This window comes from Sebastes fasciatus, chromosome 2, assembly GCF_043250625.1.
Source record: "Sebastes fasciatus isolate fSebFas1 chromosome 2, fSebFas1.pri, whole genome shotgun sequence".
In the NCBI taxonomy this organism is placed as follows: domain Eukaryota; kingdom Metazoa; phylum Chordata; class Actinopteri; order Perciformes; family Sebastidae; genus Sebastes; species Sebastes fasciatus.
The window spans coordinates 30,320,801-30,343,408 of NC_133796.1; the positions used below are offsets into that span (position 1 = coordinate 30,320,801).

The 22,608-nt window shown below is 40.8% G+C and overlaps 1 protein-coding gene across 4 annotated transcripts; it reads right to left on the reverse strand.

Moving 5' to 3' along the window:
• Window positions 1–3,651: 3,651 nt before the first annotated feature.
• Window positions 3,652–21,422, reverse strand: myzap (myocardial zonula adherens protein). Of its 4 annotated transcripts, none has more exons than XM_074618257.1 (14): window positions 20,957–21,422; window positions 20,133–20,213; window positions 13,416–13,508; window positions 12,505–12,669; window positions 12,310–12,402; window positions 12,088–12,201; window positions 11,837–12,001; window positions 9,945–10,070; window positions 9,534–9,662; window positions 9,355–9,449; window positions 8,133–8,238; window positions 6,770–6,853; window positions 4,788–4,849; window positions 3,652–4,684 (listed from the first exon to the last, which is right to left on the reverse strand). In XM_074618257.1, exons 1-14 carry the CDS (start codon window positions 21,032–21,034, stop codon window positions 3,787–3,789), a joined length of 2,289 nt encoding a protein of 762 aa, XP_074474358.1. In that variant the 5' UTR covers window positions 21,035–21,422; the 3' UTR covers window positions 3,652–3,786. The 4 variants fall into 4 exon arrangements, with proteins under 4 accessions (XP_074474358.1, XP_074474369.1, XP_074474349.1 ...); XM_074618248.1 differs by having other exon boundaries at window positions 3,653–4,684; window positions 4,788–4,894; window positions 11,837–11,989; XM_074618241.1 differs by having other exon boundaries at window positions 3,653–4,684; window positions 4,788–4,894.
• Window positions 21,423–22,608: the final 1,186 nt, after the last annotated feature.

Consider the following 22,608-nt stretch of genomic DNA (forward strand, 5'->3'; position numbering starts at 1 on the left):
TCCTAAATCTGCCAAATGTCTCTTTTTTATCTCTTTGTTTTAATGTACTACACACAGCTTTGGAGATGTTGGAGAGCTTTTTTGGTCAATCTACAAATTTTCTTGCAACATCACTGATATGAACAAATTCTTGCAACACCTTGTCTTGCCTCACTCTGAATTAGTCTATCTTCATTGCATAACATGTAAAAATTACAATAACAAATAATATTTGGTTTAGTGAAATAGCTGAGTTTTTACCAGGTGTTACAGGTTTGCAATGTGAAGCCTATGTATATAATTTACTGCAAGGATTCTCAAACGTTTTGTGGCCAAAGACCCCTTTCAGGGGAGAAAGTTTTCCAAGGATCCCCTCACAATCGTAACACTGATTAAGCATAACGCTTACTATCATTTGTACTCTTAGAGGTCATTGGAACTATTTGTATTCTAAAACTTTTCAACCTAAATACTTCAGACCTGTTTCTGTTTAGTGATAAACAGAAACACATTTCAATTTGAATCATGTTACGATAAGATGAGATAATCCTTTATTAGTCCCACAGCTGGGAAATTTGCAATGTTATTGAATGTTATACCACGTATATACCTTTAAACAGAAGGTGATTTTATTCAGATTGCATTTGGACTAAACTTGACAGCATCTATAATGTACATTTCAAGTAATTGATCTTAAAAACGTTCAGAAAATGAACAATAGCAGGACAGGAATAGTCCTAATAAATCCAGATGTTTAAACTTACCAGTCTAAAGCTGACTTTCAGACTTTATTGCTGTGTCACAACTATATCAGAGTTTCTATTGGCCCAATGCTAACTTGGGTGGGAGTAATGACACAATATGCTTGTTCCCCCATCCGTAGATATGGACTTTTTTAAAGATACAGCACAGTTTTATAATTTACAGCAAATTATTTCACGATCAGAATCACTGATTTACTGTAAGTTATCTGAACTCTTCCTACTATACAGAAGACAGTTCCTATACTCACTGAGGTTTTCATTTTGACATAAAGTTTATCTGGAGTTCAGTGTTTATGAGTGACATTACGTGTGAAATTGAATCATTAGAAATGGAAGGAATACAAACTATTTTTTAAAGCCCCTTTTGTGTTTCTTACCAGCTGTGATAAATGCAGACAGAGTGATCCACATCAGTGAACAATGCAGTTGTCATATATAGGCTTCAAGCTTTAGGAAATGAATGAGGTTGCACGGTGTGTAACACAATCAGGATGTCGGGGTACGTATACAGTAAAGTCTTTATTATCCAAACTTACGCTGGCCTCTTATCATTAGTCGCAGTTATGATATGTATCGTTAAGGAAAAGGCACATCATAAAGCTTTTTCCAAACACAGTTGTGGCAGTGCAGATAACAGCTGGATAATACTTGTGCCTGTGGCTCAGGAATGGCAGTCACCTCAGTAAGGTCAATAACATCTTTAAAGTGATTGAACAGTCTTATCAATAGCACAGAAAGTTACTTTACATTATATTACTATATTACCCTGTTGCCAATTTAAAGAGATTCATTCCCATCACCAGTATCAGATAGTAGGCTGTTCAAAAGGCACCAAGCATGTTAATAAATATTTTGTACATAATGTGAAAATAACAAAATGATATTAATTTAATTTGTACAGAGCCAATATAAAATGATAGGAATGTGCACACAATAACCGTATCAACCTTCATGTAGGACTGAATGCTCATAGCTCTGTGAGCAACATAAGTAGGCTACATTCAGTGTAAACAAAATAATCCTTCAGTATACATTACTTACAAAATATTTTTACAGAGCATCAGATTATTTACACCCTATACAGCAAGCAACATGTTATTATCATTAATAGTGCTACGTATAGGCTGAAAACCTACATAAGACTTTTTACATCATCAACCAGAATCATGGTCTCCAACATAAGTGTCAGAGAAAGGACTAATATTCATCTGTGTCACAAATGGTAATTTTTAAAAAACATAACTAGTTGTGAAAATAAGAACAAAGACAACTGAGTTTTAAAGGAATTGTTCAACATTTTAGGAATTACATTTATTTGATTTCTTGCCAAGAGTTAGAAGAGAGGATCAATACCAATGACTGTATGATAAAAAGGTAACTGCAGTTTAACCGCAGCAACATGTTACTGTACAGTCATGATGGTACAAGCTACAGATTAACTTTGCTTTATGCTAATATTACTGCAGCTAGTTTCGCTTGGCATAAAGACTGGAAACAGGGGAATTACTTGCATATACTGATCTGTCAAAAGCTATCAAAATTTGCCTACCAGTACCTAAGCTCTTCATTTTGTAATTTGTACAAAAACTGAACGTCAATTTGCTATTTGATGGGGGGGTTCTGGAGCTGAGATCAGTGACTCAACTCTCCACAGTTGCTCCAATAACTCCCGTAACATGGTGAATTGGGGTATTTTACACTTCAGTTGGTAGGAAGTAGTGGGCGGCTGTACCTCAGTGGGTTGAGTGGGTTGTCCTGTAACCACAAGGCTGGCGGTTCGATCCCCGATTACTATTGTCAAGCCTGTCAAAGTGACCTTAAGCCCACTGCATCCTAAATGCTTAGGATGGGTTAAATGCAGAGGTCAAATTTCATGTATGTACCTGTATGTATATGAGGATTGTAATAAATTTAAGTAGGACTGACACTTTTTCAAAAGGTCAGGTTTGAGCGAATTAGAACTAACACGTAATTAGTTTGAATTATTTAGAACACAACTCATATAGTGTAATGCATCCCCACTATGTGTCTTGTGAGATTTCAGCTCTGTCATTATCCTGAAAACCTTGACCCAAAACAATTCCAATGGGACTCGTATGTAAATAATGCTATCTTATCGGTGGTGGCCTTTTCACGAACGTCTGGCAAGATGTGTAGTAGTGTTGTCAAAAGTATCGAAGTATCGATACATATCGGTACTGCATATTTGAAACGGTTTCAATCAAATTTTCGAGTACCAGCTGCGCTTTCTGCTCTCTCTTCTCTCCGACAGCGCATTGACACACACACTGCTATTCATCTTTTAAGAAAAATCTAAAATGTAATGCCCTCAATGTCGTGTCAGTTTTTCCCCGTGGTATCGAAAATGGTATCAAATATCGATATTGTTCAAGGTATCGAAGTTAGGAATTCCAGTGTCATGACAACACTACTCTGTGGTAGATGTTGCTCCACTCATTTCTGGTGCCTCCACTGCCACCTGGGTTGCAGCGAGCAGGTGAGTCCTCAGATTTGTTGTCATTGTAGGCAGCTGCTCTTTACAATGCCGGCAAACACTTATCTTTCTGGGTAATTACGGTTTAGAGCCCAAAAAACTTCAACACGCCACGTCATTGTTGTCAGCACAGCTTTGCTCACTAGTGTCCTCCATTTCATTTATTAGTTAAGTTTACCAATAGGTCAATGGGGCATACAATCGGTCAAGTGAATTTCAAGAGCACCCTCTACCTCTGTGCTTATAGACTGTAAATTTTGAATTTGTACAAGTTATTATGGTTGAAATATTTAATTTCTTCCGACATTCGAACACAATTTTGAATAAAAATACGACAGCCCTGGTAGGCAATTTGTTACTGATGGACAAATCCTGTAGGCTAGCTCTTTCCCCCTGTTTTCAGTCTTTATGCTAAGCTAAGCTAATCAGCTGCTGGCTGTAGCTTCATAGTTGCATTCAAAAATTTGAGTGGTATCCATCTTCTCTTCTAACTCTCGTCGAGAAAGCGACTCAATTTAGTTCCCTAAATGTCAGACTATCACTTCAGGATCACTCTGTGTTTATCTTTGGTGTTGTTTCCATAAGTTTCATGAACGGAGTAAAAACTTGAGGTGCTCTTGATCTTGGTGGAGCAGAGGACAGGGAAGAAGTGGATTCCTTGGGAATTGATCCTATGCCTCTGTTTGTTTGTGCGTCCACCTCATTCCTCCCGGACTGGACTGGATTCACAGGAGGCTCAGATTCAGACGTGTGGTCGTAGGGTAACGTCCCACTCGGTACTGTGGGGTTGTACGACAGGAAGCGGCTGTACTGGACAGGAGTGAACCTCAGTAAACTGGAATCCAACCTGCTGGGTGGAGGGTTACTAGGCGTGTACGTCCTTGGTCTAGTGGGCGTTGTTAGGTAGTAGAATGGATGTTGACTGGGAGATGTAGGGGATGAAGGTTGCATGGAGGATGAAGGTTGAGTGGGTGATGTAGGTTGTGTTGGGAATGTAGGTTGTGTTGGGAATGGAGATTCTGTCGGGGATTTAGGTTGTGTTGGGAATGGAGGTTGTGTTGGGAATGGAGGTTCTGTCGGGGATTTAGGTTGTGTTGGGAATGGAGGTTGTGTTGGGAATGAAGGTTGTGTCGGGGATGTAGGTTGTGTTGGGAATGGAGGTTCTGTCGGGGATTTAGGTTGTGTTGGGAATGGAGGTTGTGTTGGGAATGAAGGTTGTGTCGGGGATGTAGGTTGTGTTGGGAATGGAGGTTCTGTCGGTGATGTAGGTTGTGTGGGGGATAGAGGTTGTGTTGGGAATGGGGGTTGTGTCGGGAATAAAGGTTGTGTTGGGAATGGAGGTAGAGTGGTTGATGGAGGTTTCATTGGTGGTGGAGCTTGAACAGGTGGTGGGCGATGTATGGGATAGAGATGAGTTGCTTCAACATCATGCTTTTTTGCTTCACGTCTGCAGATGCACAGTCAGACATGAGAGTGAGAAACCACCGCCAAATAAAGCACCAAATATAACCCGATGCTACTAAATATGTTTGTCTAACTTTGCTTCTTACCTGGGGAGCAGATCGCAGCCTACTCCTATCTCCCTAGTTTCCAAAACCTCTCGCGGCCTATTCTGTGTGGACATAAAATACTTCAGGTTGTCTTCTAATTCATTATTCTAGGAAAAGGGAAACAGGAAACAACGCTGTCAGGTCAGGTTCATGCAAAGGATTGAGGTAACTTAACATATGAAAGTGAATACACTCTTAGAAATAAAGGTTCCACCCAAAACCCCCTATGAGTGGGTTTCATCTAGAACCCATCCAGGGGGTCACAGTGACAGTTTTGGGGGCAGTGCATTTGGCGCAGCGAAAAGCTGTCGTTGTGCCGCGCAAACCATTGGAAATAATGAGTTTCAGAGCAAAGTGGTGGTACTACTGCGTTTTGTATGAAAGGCCCATTAGGCTTTAAAGGTGTAGACCATCATAACCCACAACACTCATGTTTCACGATCACGGTTTTTGAGGTGGAGATTTCATGAATCTAGTTCTACTACAGCATTAACTATTTCAGTGGTGCAGTGGATTTCAATTCTGCCAGGCTGTTCAGTTATATTATACAGTCAAATTAAGATGAATTCTTGCTGTCTAAGCCAAGGGTCGACAGAGAAGTCTTGGCCTATAAACTAAGAATTTTAACTTGTTTTACAAGGATTGACTACATTACCCATAGATCTTTGTCCATCCTAACATTGGTTTTAGTTTAACAGGTTAGCCTGGGGCCGTTGGACCCACATACAGGAAGGCTGATGTGAGAAGTGCAACCCGCAACAATCATGGTGCACCATCATAGTTTTTTTTGGGGTGGGTGGGCTGAGGGAATCAATGATTTGATCGATTCTTGAAGAACTCTTTGTTTCAAAAAGGGTTCTTTGGATGAAAAGGCAGGCTCACACATGCGCGAATGCAGGCAAGTAACCATCTCCTGCCAAGTCGGGATGTGACGGTTAGGAAATATTCTCACTGGTTAATAAACAAGTGACAACACCGGTGTTACTGATTACACCGGACATTTTACAAGAAAAGTTGGCGCTCAATATCTGTAGAGTGCTTACTTTTATCTTTACCATCGGTTTGCTGTGTGTCTGGCCTGTCCGGTCCAGCTTTTGCTGCAGGGCCGCAGGTTTCCACCCGGCGCCGCTGCGCCACACACACCGGCTGTGACCGCACCGTCTTCCGCACGGCGATTACCTCATTAACATTATGGTTCCCTTATAGTATTGGCTTTTAATTCGAAATATTGCCAAATAGGCGATAGGCTTTTGCTTTTCACTTTGACACTAAATCCTCCGCCATCGTCTTGTCTGTCCACTCTCTCTCGTCCCGTGTGTGTTAAATCTAACTCCTGCTACTCTGAGCTGGGACTCCGTACAGAGCAGACACTTTCACTTTCAGATTGTAGCGTCCGTCATCCGACTATGTATTGATAATACGGCGCTGATATGCAAAAATGAACTAAATGGGTTTTATTTCTATAAAAAAAGCAAAACAATAGTGGGGGCGTCGGGTACGTTATGTAATCGGTGTATGCCCGACCACTGTGCAACACCGGTAACACCGACTACCGCAGCAAGCCTACTGCCAAGGTGATATTTGCCTGAAAGTTCACCAAAGTTGAACTCTACGTGAATGTGAAGATGCAAATTTGCTTTGCAACTGGAAGCAAATGTTTTTTCATCTCTTCGCTCGCATAAAATGGAAGTGAAAGGGAGGCAAATGTAAATTTTGCACATGTTTGACCGTGTCTTTAGTCTTACAAAGAACCCTCGAAGAACCCTTTCTTCAAAAGAGCGTTTTTCAGAAGTGAATGGTTCTGGGTGGAACCTCAGCCCTTCAGGAAGAACCCTTTTATTTCTAGCAGTATAGATAGGTGCAGTTGACACAAGCAAACCACACAGACATGGCTGAAAGCTCAGGATCTTGAATGCTCAGCAGCCCAGACAATGCAGCAGATTTCCACACCACACCATAATTAAAAGAGGGATTTGTCTTACCTCACACTCCACTATCGCAATTCTGTCCAGAAGCTCTGAGATGAACATGTCCTTCTGAGCCACTTGAGCTCGCAGTGATCCAACCTTCACAAATCAAAGATTGAAAACAATTATCATGAGTTTTCAGCCAGATATTTTCTCTGATCAGTTTATTCAATCCAATATTGTGATGAATGGATTGTTGGCGTAATTTCCTAATAAATTTCTTGGACGTTTCCTGGAAATAACTATGTGATTTGGTGCTAATTATTATATTATATTATATTATTAGTTAAATGTGTGTAACATTTAGATCTATTAGCAGAAATGGAATATAGAGTAATATTCATAACTATGTTTTCATTAGTGTTTAATCATTTGAAACTAAGAATCGTGTTTTTGCTACCTTAGAATGAGCCCTTCATATCTACATAGGAAGCGGGTCCTTATCACAAAGAGTCATGTTGCTCCGCCATGTTTCTACAGTAGCCAGGAACTGACAAACCAAACACTGCTCTAGAGAGAGCCTTTCACGTTTTTACGTTACCTGAAGGCCACCGTAGACCACAAGCTTGTGAAAATGCGGTAATGTGAGCTGCAGAGTGCAAAACTGCGGTACCGCCAGGTAAGGATGGCCTCTGAGTGAGGCGAACAACGTTACCACGATTTTGCAATCCGTGGCTCACGTTACTGCAGTGTTGAAAAGGGAGGAGTGAGTGGAGGGGTACTCAATGGGTTGCAATCTGCAACCACACCACTAGATGCTGCCAAATCCTACATATTGTACCTTCAAGTTTCATTCATTATTAATTTATGATTGGAAACTTGTGTGCTTGCCTGCAGACAAATTTAACATTGTTGCATGTCCGGTTGACCTGCTGTGCACCGACTTCAAGATTTACTACAACATTTATATACTACAACATTTATTTAGTTAGTTAGTTATTAGTTATTTCCAGGAATGTTCTTTGAAATTATTCAGAAATTACTGACCCATAAAATAAAGTATTACCGTTGGCAAAAAACAGTCCATGCAACACTTCAAGAACAATCCTGCTAGATACAGTATGATGAATACAAGGAATAACCTTTTGGAGTTATGAACTCAAGAGGGGCCCGTTAAGACTCTGATAATGTCTTTTAATCACTAAACCCTTTATCTTTAAATCATGAGTATGCATGTTAACCATTCGGCATGCATGACGCCCCACCCTTTATTGACTCTGGGCCAGATTAAGTTTAATATTCCTCGTGTGCAATGAACTCATCGATACTCTGGTTGGTAAACAAACTTCTACTACGTCAGCTGTCGTTGGATCTCATCCACATCCATTATCAAAACACAAGTAGAACAGAAGACCGCAGATAAATAAACTCTCCTCACCTCCTCGATCATTCCTTTGACTTTTCTCTGCTGGCAGAACACCATGTCGTTCAAGTGTTTGATTCTCTCACGGAGATCCACAGATTCAGATTGCAGCTCTTTGGACCTAAGCAGCATCAGGAAACAGTTACACCAAACATATAAATCTATCATGCTGGTCAAAAGGGGTTATCTTTTCCAAATATGTGCAGCCAATTCAGATGCTTGTCAGATCAAGGATAACAAACTTTAGAGGGAAAACAGAATTGCAGCACACTGATTAATTTGCAGCCTTTAAAGCTTCAGTAGGCAGAATATTTTTGACATTATTGGGCAAAAAAAACATAATGACCTTTCAGCATATTGTAAAACTGAAAACTAGACTTCTGCTTCTCCTCATAGCTCTGTTTTCAGGCTTTAAATAACGAGCCCGTGACCCAAGACTTTGGCCAGTCACAGGTCATTTCAGAGAGAGAGCGTTCCTATTGAGCGTTCCTATTGGATGTGCTCTGGCTGGTGGGCGGTGCTTGGTATTTCCTCAACTGTTCTCAACATGGCTGCCGGTCACATACTTTCTCATTTTATAGCTAAACCATGCAATACAAGATGTTTCTGAAAACATTTGAGGCGTGAAATAGGCATTACAGTAACAGAATATTGATTCATATTTGATCAGCGCTGCCTAGTTTGACCGTTTGATCAGAGTTTGCGAGTGATTGACAGCTGCTCAGAGACGGCAGACTCCAGATCGGCTCTGATTGGTTGTTTTCCTCCGGTCTGTGAAATCTTGCAGATGCCATTAGGAGCACCGGAGGACACAGAGGCACATTATTTTTTTCAGATTTTCTGCCTCATGCATTACTTTCAGGATATAGTGACCGTTTCATAAAAAATAACTTTTTTTAATCATATTTGCTCCATTTCTACCAACTGCTGCTTTAATAGTACAAATGCTCTGGTACTACTGGGGCTTCATGTTATTACTCTAGTGTCTGTACTGCACTTTCATCAACAAAACTGCTATTTTTTGAAGCATGAAAGTTTATGGGAAATAGTCGATCGCAACTCAAGGTCCTCTTGTCAGTGTTTCTAAAGCTTTCTACTTGTTCAGCTGCTTCAACATCTTCAGATCCAACATAGTAAAATCCAACTGCTGATGAAGTCTGCGTGATACAGTTAAAAGCTAGTAAGTGGACCTTGAGTTGGGATGGTTTCATCACACTGGTGTTTGTTCTTTTTGTACCTTTTGGCCACATTTCCATCCGTTCTGTCTGTCAGCTCCATCAAGCGGAGACGCTGTTCACATTCCTGCAGCTTCTTGTGGAGTTGACTCTTTTCCTGTAAAAATATGTTTTCATTAAAAGGTTTATTATCTGCAAGAAGTGTGGATGGATTTTTGTTATTATAAAAATGTTTCCTTACCTTTTCCATACAGTCCAGTAGACGCTCCAATTCAATGATCCTCTGGTCCCTCTCAGCAATCTTGGCCTCTGCGATCCTGATGTTACTCTCTGCTTCCTCCAGTCGCCTGATATACTCATCGAGTTGGGCCTGCGTGAGCAGCAACACATCTCGGTTTAGACGATGCTCATCAAATGATCAAGAATGTAACTGCATCTACATTTTTGTTTGTCAGTTAGATTGAATTTGCTTTAGAGAAACATTTTCACTCCATCATAATCTCTGTAAAATGTGTCAAAAACAAAAACATTTGAAACATTGAGGATTAATCCTCACACGTCTATCCTGTTCTAATGACACATAGGTACTGGTTTCTACTGACACTGAAACTGTATGTGATGAGTCAATGAATAAGGAGTAAAGAATGCAGACCTGTAGCTTTTCAATCTCCTCCCTGTGTTTCCGTTGTTCCTCCTGCAGCTTCTCGTCGTACTCCTTCTGTAGCTTTGCTGAGAGCTCTTGCACCGCCTGAGTGTTGGCCTCCCGTGCAGACTCCACCTGGACCATTCACAGCACAGCAACAAAATGAGGCTGATTATTCCATATTGACAGTAGAGTAGGAGATGCAGCTGATGTGTTAATGTGCTGCAGTGCAGTGATCTGTTATGAAATCTGCTGGATCAATGTGCTTCATCTGCTGTTTCTCATATGTCTTAATTCCTTGAAATTGGGGTTATTTGCTGTTTAATGGAAAGCAACCATTTTTCAGTTCTGTCGTTACACAGACAGGAACCGATGACTTCTCAGAGGGTTTGGGACTACTTAGATTAGATGATCAGTTATATACTGTATTTCTACCTTTGATTTTACTCTAACCTGCTGTAGATAAGGGAGGAAGTGCCCAGATGCTAAACTGATAAGGTATCATCCATGCATCCATTATCTGTAACCGCTTATCCTGTTCAGGGTCGCAGGGGGGCGAGGGGGGGGCGATCCCAGCTGACATTGGGCAAAGGCACGGTAAACCCTGGACAGGTCGCCAGACTATCACAGAGCTAACACATAGAAACAGACAACCATTCACACCTACAGGCAATTTAGAGTCAACAATTAACCTAACCTGCATGTCTTTGGACTGTGGGAAGAAGACAGAGAACACCCACTGGACCACCGTGCCACCCCGACACATCTTGACCCTCTCCACTGGTATTCGCTTTGGCTCAATTCTTTTTTTCTTTCTTGAAATTCTTTTTCAAAATATTAGCTCAAATATCTGAACAAGTAGTTTGTTGTTCAAGACAGATTTGAATTTCTCATTGATTTTAGAAAATTGCACGTGTTTTGGCACATGTGTGTAAAAGAGTAAGTACAATTTGCACAATAACCACTTGCATGATTTGCTGATTCTCAGTGAAATCTCCATCCTCATCACAACTTCTACGCATTCTCTCATAGTTTGAACCATCACATGCAAAATGATCCATTAAATTATCAAAATCTGTCAGATATACATGTATATTCCATAAATACCTATGAAATGGTGTTATGTACTGTGAGGAGGTACGATTAGTTGTTTTTTACTGAACATCAGCAGGTTTTTTCGTTTTTGCAGGGTTTGTGTTTTGGCACGGATGTCATTTTGTGGCAAATTTTCTGTTCACTCTATATGACTTTACATGAAAGCTCAAAGGTGAATTTTCTGTTTATAATACATGTAACACATTGCTACACAAATACATTTACAGTACACACAAATTTGCATATGCTGTTTCTGTGTATACAGTATTCTACAGTATTGACTTTTCCCAGTAAACTTTTACCTGCTACAATAGCCTTCAGCTAGACAAAATAGACATTCTGTTATAGTGGCTACAGTAAGCAGTCAGTTCACAAAATGAACAAAACAGAGATTTGCATATAAGAAACATTTCCAGGGTTGACTGGTGAATAAACGTCAAAACATTTTGACCAATTCGGCTTACATGATGACAAAACAACTTTTCATTTTGGTGGCATTGGCCAGTTTACTGACACAATAACTAGGTTTTGAAGCATGAATGAAGTGTTTTGGGTGAGTTACTACCTTTTGCAGACATGCAATAGAGTCCTGATGTCACATCAAACAGTTGTGACAGTTGCACTTACAGTTTAGAGAATGTTAAGACTGTTTCGACAAAATGAGCCAAAGCAATTGAGAAAAACTTTTGGAGCAGCCCACTTGTCACACCATCTGGGTGACCTGTATCTCAATGAATGTGCCAGAGCAGGTACTTCCACTGTAATATTTTGTGGATGCCTGAAGGTTTGTGTGATTGAGTGATTACCTGAAGTCTCAGAGTCTGGTTTTCAACCTGCGCGGCCGCCAGCTCCATCTCCTTGTCTCTGAGTTTCTCTTGTGTTTTCTCACAGGTGCTCCGCAAACTCTTCACCTCGTCTCTCGTGTCCACTCGTTTCTGACAGTTCTCCAGCAGGGATTTCTGCAAAGGAAGCTTCTTTTACTTATCAAGCCAGCCTGTGTTGGCGTGCAGCTGTCGTGTAGCGGGCCGTCACAGACTCAGTTATAATCGTTTGTTACCTGCAGGCCGATGTTGGAAGATATAAGGGAGCTGTTCATCTGATCGAAGCTTTCCATGGCCGCCGTCCGCACCTTCACCTCTGACTCCAGACTCCTCCGGTGTGAATTGGCAGACTGCAGACACACATGGCACACCGCATGTTCAGATTTATTCACAGCTTCACAGGCTGGAGTTTGATGAGGGAGTTTGGAGCGGTCACCCGGCGTTACATAACTCCTTACCCTGATTTCATGTGAAAGCTTCTGCATTGATTGCTGCATTCCACCGAACTGCCCGTACATCCGCTCTCTCACCTTCTCCAAGGAGTCTCTCACCTGTATACACAGAACATACACATATTATCTACCCAACATCCCACACAGTGGTGCACAGAGGATGTGTTGACCTGAAGGCCCGGCTGCTTAGTTTCCACTCACCTCCCTGATGTACTTCATCTCATCCTGAAGGTGATTGACCGTCCACTCGCGCGCCATCACCTCCTGCTGCCTGTCCGAACCCGTCCTCTGCACTACGCCGTACACTTTGGGCCCATGATTCTGCTGCGAGGTCTCTGGCGCCCCATTGGTCGTGTCTCTGAGGTGCTGAGGGAGACAGGATTGCACCGGTCAGGTTTCTGTAGCCACCCTCCAATGAGGCTGACTTCTACTGTCATTGTGTTTGTTTGTCCGTGTGCTCGCTTACAGTATGTGCATGCATGCACACTTTTAAGTGCATCACATGTTTGTGTGTGGATGCACATGCCTGCATATGTACTCTTGATCAGGTATTTCCAGCACTACTGCTGCTGAGCACTGGAAACAGGAGGCTGGGAACAAACAGCTAAAAAAAAAAAAGTGCAGCAGGGTGTATTGAAGGTGTCATGTTTCTGCAACCCAGTACATGAGCTGCTGCTGCCGTGTTGGCCTATTGTACCGCTAGCAGCCAGGCGACCGATGAAAACAGATGCACACCAGCAGGGCAGCATTTTAAACAAAGCAATAGCTAAATAACAAATGACAGTTACAGTCATGGGCGCAGATAAATTACAGAACTGAAACTTAGAGATTCAGTTTCTATAAATATTTCAGTGCAATGTTTTGTTTGGAAATCAGAAAGAATTATCTGTATATATATAAATTATATACAGTACAGCTCGACTTGAGACATTGACATTGTCACAGTCGTCTACAAGCATCTGCTCATGTTGAATATCCATGGATACATTATTAATGACAGCCTGAAGGTGCATGCACAGAGGCGTGTTTTTACAGAGGGATGTCAGTGACACACATGCTGAAGCAGTAGCAGTGTCATGCCTATTATTCATGTGTTGGATGCGGCTGTCTACCTGCTGAGGTGACTCCCTGCCAGCTGGCCTCTCTCTCAGGATCAGCCCATTCTTCTTCTTCCACGTCCCACTGACGTCCTTCTCTCTCTCAGACTACAGAAACAAACAAAAAACAACAACAAAAATATTCAAGATTGCTGTTGAGGATAATTCATTCCAGGTGTGGAAAGAAAAAAATGTACAAAATAAGTGTTATTATTTTGTGCAAACATTCCACAGCATTGATAGCTTCTAATTAGCAAAGTTTCTTTTCTCATCTTTGTGGTGGTTTTTACTTTGATTACAATCTTATTTTTTATGTTATTTCTGTCTTCCTTTGTTCATCTGTATGTATACCTCTGCTTCTGTTTGAACAAAATATAAAACTAAACATGCTTGTACTTTCAGATGTTGTGCAAATATGATGTGATCCCGATAAAACAATCGATCGATATTGTTCCCCATTTTCTGACATTTTATAGACCAAACAACTAATCAATTAATTGAGAAAATATTCTACAGATTAATCAATAATGAAAATAATCGTTGGTTGCAGCCCTAGTTGTTGCCCTTATTCTGTCTTAATTTGATTATGTTGCATAGTTTTCTACATGTATGTGAATATTATATTTCGTATCTAGTGTCTGGAGTCTTTATATATTTTAGATATACAGTATCTATATTTTTAGATTTCCAAAAATGTTTTTTGTGTGTTCATCCGAGGAATGCTGTATGAGCTGAACTTGTTTGTTTATTGTGTAACTATAACAATGTTGACTTAGTTATTTAGAGATCATGTGGGAGGGACAGTATGGGGAGAGGACCTTTATTGTCTTTTCCACCAGTGATGCAATGTCTGTTGAAGACTCTGAATTGAAAAGAGATAGATAGATGGATAGATAGATAGATACAGTAGATAGATAGATAGATAGATGGATAGATGGATAGATGGATAGATAGATAGATAGATAGATAGATAGATAGATAGATAGATAGATAGATAGATAGATAGATAGATAGATAGATAGATGGGTAGATAGATAGATAGATAGAGATAGAAAGCTAGATAGCTAGATAGATAGATAGATGGATAGATGGTAGATAGCTAGAATAGATAGATGGATAGATGGATAGATAGATAGATAGATAGATAGATAGATAGATAGATAGATAGATAGATAGATAGATAGATAGATAGATAGATAGATAGATAGATAGATAAATAGATAGATAGATAAATAGACCTATTATCCAGAGAAAGAGGCGTCAGTCTCCACATCTCTCAGAGATAAGAGTGAGGAGGAACTGGAACAAAGACAGCAGTGTCGTCTAATGAATCCATTGGTACCAATCATGTCATACTAGCTCGTTGCGAAGGACTTTAAATAATGCTCCAAACTGTGCTCAATTTTGGCGAGGAAAACCTTACTTGACCTCTGACCTCAAGATATGTGAATGAAAATGGGTTCTATGGGTACCCACGAGTCTCCCCTTTACAGACATGCCCACTTTATGATAATCACATGCAGTTTGGGGCAAGTCAGCACACTGACACACTGACAGCTGTTGTTGCCTGTTGGGCTGCAGTTTGCCATGTTATGATTTGAGCATATTTTTTATGCTAAATGCAGCACTTTTGAGGGTTTCTGGACAATATTTGTCATTGTTTTGTGTTAATTAATTTCCAATGATAAATATATACATCGCATAAAGCAGCATATTTGTCCACTCCCATGTTGATAAGAGTATTAAATACTTGACAAATCTCCCTTTAAGGTACATTTTGAACAGATAAGAAATGTGTGATTAATTTGCAATGAATTTGCAATTAATTGCGATTAATCATGGACAATCATGCGATTAATCGCGATTAAATATTTTAATCGATTGACAGCACTAATAGATAGATATATAGATGGATGGATGGATAGATGGATAGATAGATAGATAGATAGATAGATAGATAGATAGATAGATAGATAGATAGATAGATAGATAGATAGATAGATAGACCTATTTCCCAGAGAAAGAGGCGTCAATCTCCACATCTCTCAGAGATAAGAGTGAGGAGGAACTAGAACAAAGACGCCTGTTGTCTCCTGAACAGAGCCGAGCCTCACATTTCTGCACCACTTCATCTACAGAGGACGTGCTGTTGAGAAATGGCGAAGGCCTGCTCTAATAGGCGGATGTGAATTCCAGCAGATGGAAGGGAAGAACATAACAGCCATGTTTATGTTTTAACAACACTTCAGCCTCAGAATAACAATGCTCTATGTGCTGTCGCTTCAGCTTTGAATTTTACAATGCCAATAATTCAGCACACTGGTGGACAATGTTTACCTGCTTAGCTGATTTAGTTGGAAGGAGCACGCAGGGTTTCTTTTGTTTTGTTGCCTTGAGGAACGCCGCTTTGAAAAAAGGCAAACGTGAGCATGGTTCACATAGCCCCGCTCACTGCTTGACCCCTACTAAAGTAGGACCAAAGGTTTTGCCCTTTTGGAAAAATTTAAAAAATGTGGGCACCCTGGACTTCTAACTCCCAAAAGGCACAACTAGACCACACTGTCAGCTATCATACCAAATTTGAAGTTCCTAAGTTAAATAGTTTCCAAGTTCTGCTCCGGAAACGAAAGTGTAACACACGAACGGACAATAGGACGGAAGGACGGACACGCGGAGCGCTATATACCCCCGACTACGTTGTCGCTTGGGTATAATAACTAAATGTCAGTGCACTGTCAAACAGTTTACTCAGTCATTTGTTAACTGACTGCTTTATCATAAGACTGCATTGTGAAGGACTCCACTGATTAGATTAGCTCCTTACTTCCGACACAAAAGAAGAAAGTTGTATTTGAAGTCACAACACAAAGACCCTCTCATGTATCTCAATGGGCTGAATCATCATCAATCATTGTATATGAACCAACTGTGTGTCCTCTGTGTGTGTGTGTGTGTGTGTGTGTGTGTGTGTGTGTGTGTGTGTGTGTGTGTGTGTGTGTGTGTGTGTGTGTCATGGTGCAGATGTATTTCATCTCATGTAGGCCATAGTCACAGGTTGGATTGTGTGCATGATGTGTCAGGTTGCAGATACACCCGTTCTAATTTTATGGTGAATAACCACTTTAGCCAGTGTTCCCACTGACTGAAACATAACATCACTGGATATCTCTGGCGGAGGATGTTTCCCTCATTTCCTTCCTCCTTGATTAACGTCCCTTTTTCCTTTCTTTTCACACAGTCACAAAAATACACGCTCAAAAAGATGCAACTGGCCTACATCTGACCTTCCCTCCAGATTACGTTTAAGACCAAAGTTCAACTTCAGTGGAAATTTATTTGACCACATTGGCTACAAAAAAGGACACGGACGCTCCATGTTTAAATAAATTAAATGGAAAAAACTAAGTTAAGTCAAGCCTTCTCAACACTGTGTCACTTCTGAACGCTGAGCTGGTATTTCAACTAAATGCTGTTGCAACAACAGCAGAGTTACGTGTCACAGCAATTACAGCAGCACCTGCACAGAGCCCCGAGCTCAGCGCTGCTGAATACATAATGAGCTCATGAAGAGGACACAGAGAGGTGACACTTTAACCTCTTCAACCCTGATATTACTCTTCGATTTGAAGTGGCTTCAAAGTAGAGCTACAACGATTAATTGATTAGTTTTCAACTATTAAATTAATTTCCAATTATTTTGATAATCTATTAATTGGTTTGAGTAATTATTTAAGAAAAACAAAGTCAAAATTCTCCGATTCAAGCTTCTTAAATGTTAATATTTACTGGTTTCTTTACTCCTTTATGACAGTACTGAATATCTTTGAGTTGTGGACAAAACAAGACATTTGAGGACGTCATCTTGGGCTTTGTGAACATTTTTCACCATTTTCTGACATTTTATAGACCAAACAACTAATCGATAAAACTAGAAAATAATCGTCAGATTAATCAACAATCAAAACAATAAGGTAGTCACAGCGCTTCTTCAAAGTTATGTTTTTCCACACTGTACCACAGTATCACAGGCAAATTATATATTAGCTTGTTTTAGCACTTCATTGAATTAATATTGGCTTATATTGAGTGAAAAAAAAACGTTTTGAGGCCAGCACCATCACAGTTTTGTGTTTTTGGAAACTTTTGGATCTTATATGCCCCTATAGTTCAACATGTTTTCTTGCTGAGAGTTAGATGAGAGGATGGATCCAGGAGACAGGTCAGAAAGGAGACGGTGCACTTGGAGTTAGTCACCTTTAGGAGGCTAGCGGCATGTCCTGAGTCTATAAACTCCAATTGGAGAAGTGAACGTGGACGTAGATTATGATGATTCAGTAGTCACCAAAGTATATATTGGACACATTTTTCACAAGCCACATGTCTTCACAACATTCTGACACTGAAATTACATTTTTCAGACGGACAATTCAGGAGAAAATTCACTTTGTTTTAGGCTTTTCTCTGTCTCAGCAACACACTCTCACATTATGCAAATATAACCAAGTCTGCTTTCGTCTATCCACACGACGTTCACAACACTTCCAAACGAGGATGGGGTTGTGAGGGAGAGGCGAACACGCCATGACCACACCCACAGGAAGTGTATATCATTTCAAACCATTGGCAGAGCTTATAATGCGTCACCTTTGTTATAAAGCATCTTTTTTAATAGAGAGGTGAAGTCCTTCCCCTTTCCGGTGGACACCATGGGACCTTTTTCCGGAAAAAATAGGAACGGTAGTTAATGGCGAAAGACAAATATTTTTATGATCCCGTTTGAACTACGTCACGTATCACACGTATGATGTTTGTCAATTTGAAACATCATTTTGTAAGTCAAGAAAGTCGCAGTTTGTCGTAGTATCATTTCGTTTTGTGTGAAACCGCTCACTGAATCTCTCTCACAATATACCTGACTAACACTAGCTAGCTAACTTAGCTTTGTTCCACACACGTTATCTTGATGTGTTTTATCCAGCGACTCCTGGTCTTTTTATCAGCCAGGAAGTGAAAGAACGAGCGACACCCGTTGCTTGTAAGAGTTCATCCCAGTACGAAACGCACAGGCATCGTAGCTTCAGAGAGAGAGACGTTACTTACCCAACTTTTGTGTGTGTCGTCGTTCTAATTACGAATTTTCACAGTCTTATACTTCAACAGTTCTACAACAAACTGCGACTTTCTTGACTTGCAAAATTATGTTTTAAATTGACAAACATCATATGTGTGATTCATGGCACAATTGAAGCGGGATCAAAAAAATGATTTGCCTCTCGCCGTTGGCTGTATATCATATTTTTTCCAAATTAAGGTCCCATGGTGGTCTTCTTCGCCTCTCTATAACACTCTCACATTTGTAAGATAAATATGAAGCCGGCAGCTGGTTAGCTTAGCTTAGCATAAAGACTGGAAACAGGGGGAAACAGCTTGCCGGGCTCTGTCCAAAAGTAACAAAATCAGCCTATGAGCAACTCTAAAGCTTATTAATTACACCTAACCCTCCATAAAACAACAAATTGTTATTTTTACAAGTTTTTGTAAGTATTAAGGAAACAAGATAAAACATTCCTTTCGATTTTGTTTCCTTTGGACAGAGCCATGCCAGCTTGTTTCCCCTTGTTTCCAGTCTTTGTGCTAACTCCTGGCAAGAAAGTGAATAAGTGATTTTCCCATTATTATTCCTCTAAGGCCTTTTCTTACTATTGTGTTTTCACTCTCTTCATTTCCTCCCTTCCAGTTTCATTGCACCTCAGTTGTGCAGCTCTGCTGTTACAATTGCAGGTGTGTGCTTCCTCACTTAACACACACTGAAGTACACGTCATCACCGAGCACATGTCCGTTACTCTCCACTCTGTGTTCACTCTTGACCAGACACTACTCTGTTGTCAGTTCCAATAGTCCTGGTCACACCCTCCTAAAGGGGAGCACACATTCAGAGATTACGGTGGCGGCGGTGCTATCAGTGGAGTGCGTGGAGGTGTGGTAACTAGACGAACACCACGCTCCCTGGCCAAGGTTCATACAAAACAAACTGCCATGTTTCTGCAAGGATTTAGCGCTTCAAGGGGCCAGAAACCTTCCTCAGTGCCAACAATAAGCAAAGTGTCACAATCAGTTCTCACACTCTCGCTGTCAATCAGCCTCGGCACCACTTCATGTCCTGAACACAAACAAAGCTACACCTACAGCAAACAGCCATACTGCCTGCAGCATGTACTCATGATCATAATGCGCTCCAACAGACTGTGCAGAGTGTAGTTGTGCACTTCAGTAAGAAACTGTTTGTTTAGGTCCCAGTGTTTGAGTTCATACTGTGTCTCAGGTGTGATATCAAGTCTGTTCAGCAAGTATTTTAAATACTTTCCGTAGTATGGAATAGATTTATAACAGAGTTGAGCTTTGAAGTAAATGTGAAACAGCTGTGTGTGTGTGTGTGTGTGTGTGTGTGTATTATCACATGCACACACACCCTCCTGTCATGATTGCGTAACTCGTCCAGATGATAAAACACACATAAATCTCAGTGGATCCACCATCTTTCTTGTATTTGTATTATATGATGAATTCATGTTGTATTTTCAGATTATTCACCCACATCATTATTTATTTGAGCGCCCTGGTGTGTGTTTAACTCTATTCATTAAACCTTTATCTAAATACGGCTGTCAGGGAAGACTTATAGGCAGGATGTAGCATGGTTAATTGCAGAATTGCAATAAAGGGAGACTTACTGTGTCTGAGTTGGTGCTTTTTGGCTCCTTGTTTCCATGATCTCCCGCATGTAGAGTCAACCTGAGGCGTCTGATCCTCCTCTGAGCAAAACAAACAGACAAAAAGCAAATAAATGATGTTCTGCACGCAAATGGCTGTTTGCATGATCATGTCATCATGAGAGGATATGGAAGAGTTGACACTGAAACAGCAGTGAAACTGAAGCATATAATAAATCTCCCACAGTTTATTTATAGTCAATGGAAACAGAGCTGCAAACAAAGCTCATGTAAATTACTTCAAAACCGAACTGTGCTTACGGATACACCGTCGTATTTACACCACAATGAGTGCTTTGTTTGGCTGTGCAACAAAAAAAACATTTGTACAATTAGATATCTTATTTTAAGACATTATTTAAAATAAAATAAAACATTCCTGCAGAAATGAACCCATATCATGCTCAGTTTACTGGGTTCTTTCCTTCCTAGAAAACAATGGGAATAAGTTTAAAGGCCGGTTTAGTACAAAGGCCTGTTTTATCAGAGAGCTGTTCAAATAAACATGACAGTCCTGCCTCCTGCACACTCAGCTCCCATTACAGCTCCTGCAAGTGAACACATCATATAACAAACTTTCAGATGATCAGGGGGCAGAAAATGTTAGCTGGGATTGAGGAATTGTATCAAGAAACAAGTGGCTATACAGAGTGGAAAGCAACAGAAGAGGGAGGAGGACGAAACACTGGATTGTTTTTTGCAAAACACAGAGGAGAAGGAAGGGAGAGAGAGAAAAGGGGAGAGGCAGTTTCAGTGTCTTCACAGACTTCTCTGGGACTTCTTACCTCACTTGAAGAGTCTGGAGAGTCCACTGTTGTTGTGGTGGTGGTGGAAACAGTTCGTCCTGACCCGTAGCGAAGCATGTCTCTTCTTCTGTCCACTCCTCGTCTCTCTTCCTCTCCCTCTCCGGACCTCCTCCCACCCTTCCTCTCTCTGCTCCTTCCTGAGTTCTGCTCAGACTCTCACAGCGACCATCTGCCCCCGGCTGATGCAGCCTGGGAAGACGAGGGAAATTCCACTCTGTCAAGACTGGTGGTGCTAGTGGTGCTGGTGGAAGTCCACAGGATCCTGAACTTCCCTCTCTGCCAGTGAAATGATCAGGTGCAGTCCACTTCCACACTCAGCAACACAAACACAACTGTGTCATTGTCTTAATTCCAGCCAGACTGCTCCTAACTGCACCTGGTTGACAGGCTTGTCAGTCACTCAGCAACCTCCCTCCCTGCCTCTCTCTCTCTCTCTCTCTCTCTCTCTCTCTGTCTCTCTCTCTGTGTGTGTGTGTGTGTGCGTGTGTGTCTCTGCATTCCCATCAGACCTGTCGGGCCACATTTCAGCTGCCTGCCTGGTCTGTGCCTCCTGGCCTGAGAGCAGGACTTTCACAGGGCGGGGCCTTCTACTGGGGCTAGGACAGGTGGGGCCCTCTTATCAACAGGAGTGGCTAATATGAGGAGCTGGTACTTACTGCTCACTTTGTCACACTTGGACATATATATCCACCTGTTATACATGCAAAGCTTTTTAAAGTCTTAATAATGCCCAAAATCTGCAAGATATAGGCTATATAATATCTGATTTTTACTCTTTTATCAAAAGCTTGGTCAACCACTGTGCAGTGATGTGATGGAAAGTAACTAACACTCAAATGTTGTATTAAAGTGCAATTTTGAGGTACTTATACTTTACTTTTGAGTTTATCCTACGTTATACTTTTAATACCACCACCTTTCAGAGGGAACTGTACTACAGCTATTGTTTCTGATCACTTTTCAGGATAGGATTTTACACTCAAAACATATGCTAATCTTATATCAGAATTAAACTACCCAAGTAGTTAAAATGAGCTCCACCCTGATCAATTACAGGTACTACTTACATATTAAACCTGCAGTAGGCAGAACGTTTTCGGAATCATTGGCAAAAAATCCATAATAACCTTTCAGCATATTGTAATTCAAGTGTTCTAAGAGAAAACTAGACTTCTGCACCTCCTCATGGCTCTGTTTTAAGGCTTTAAAACATCTAGCCTGTGACGGGAGACTTTGGCCAATCAAAGGTCATTTCAGAGAGAGAGAGAGCGTTCCTATTGGCTGTGCTCCGGCTGGTGGGCGGTGCTTGATATTTCCTCAATTTATCTCCACATGGCTGCTGGTTCACAAACTTTCTCATTTTACAGCTAAACAGTACACTACAAGATGTTTCTGAAAACATTTGAGGACTCCAGCTCGGCTCTGATTGGTTGGTTTACTCCGGTCTGTGAAATCTTGCAGATGCCATTAGGAGCACCGGAGTTTTTTTTTCAGATTACCTGTCTCATGCTCTACTGTCAGGATATAGTGACCGTTTTATAAAAATAACATATCATAATATTATAACATAACTACCCAACACTATGAAGTAGTTAAAATGAGCTCCAGCCTGACCAATTAGAAGTATTGCT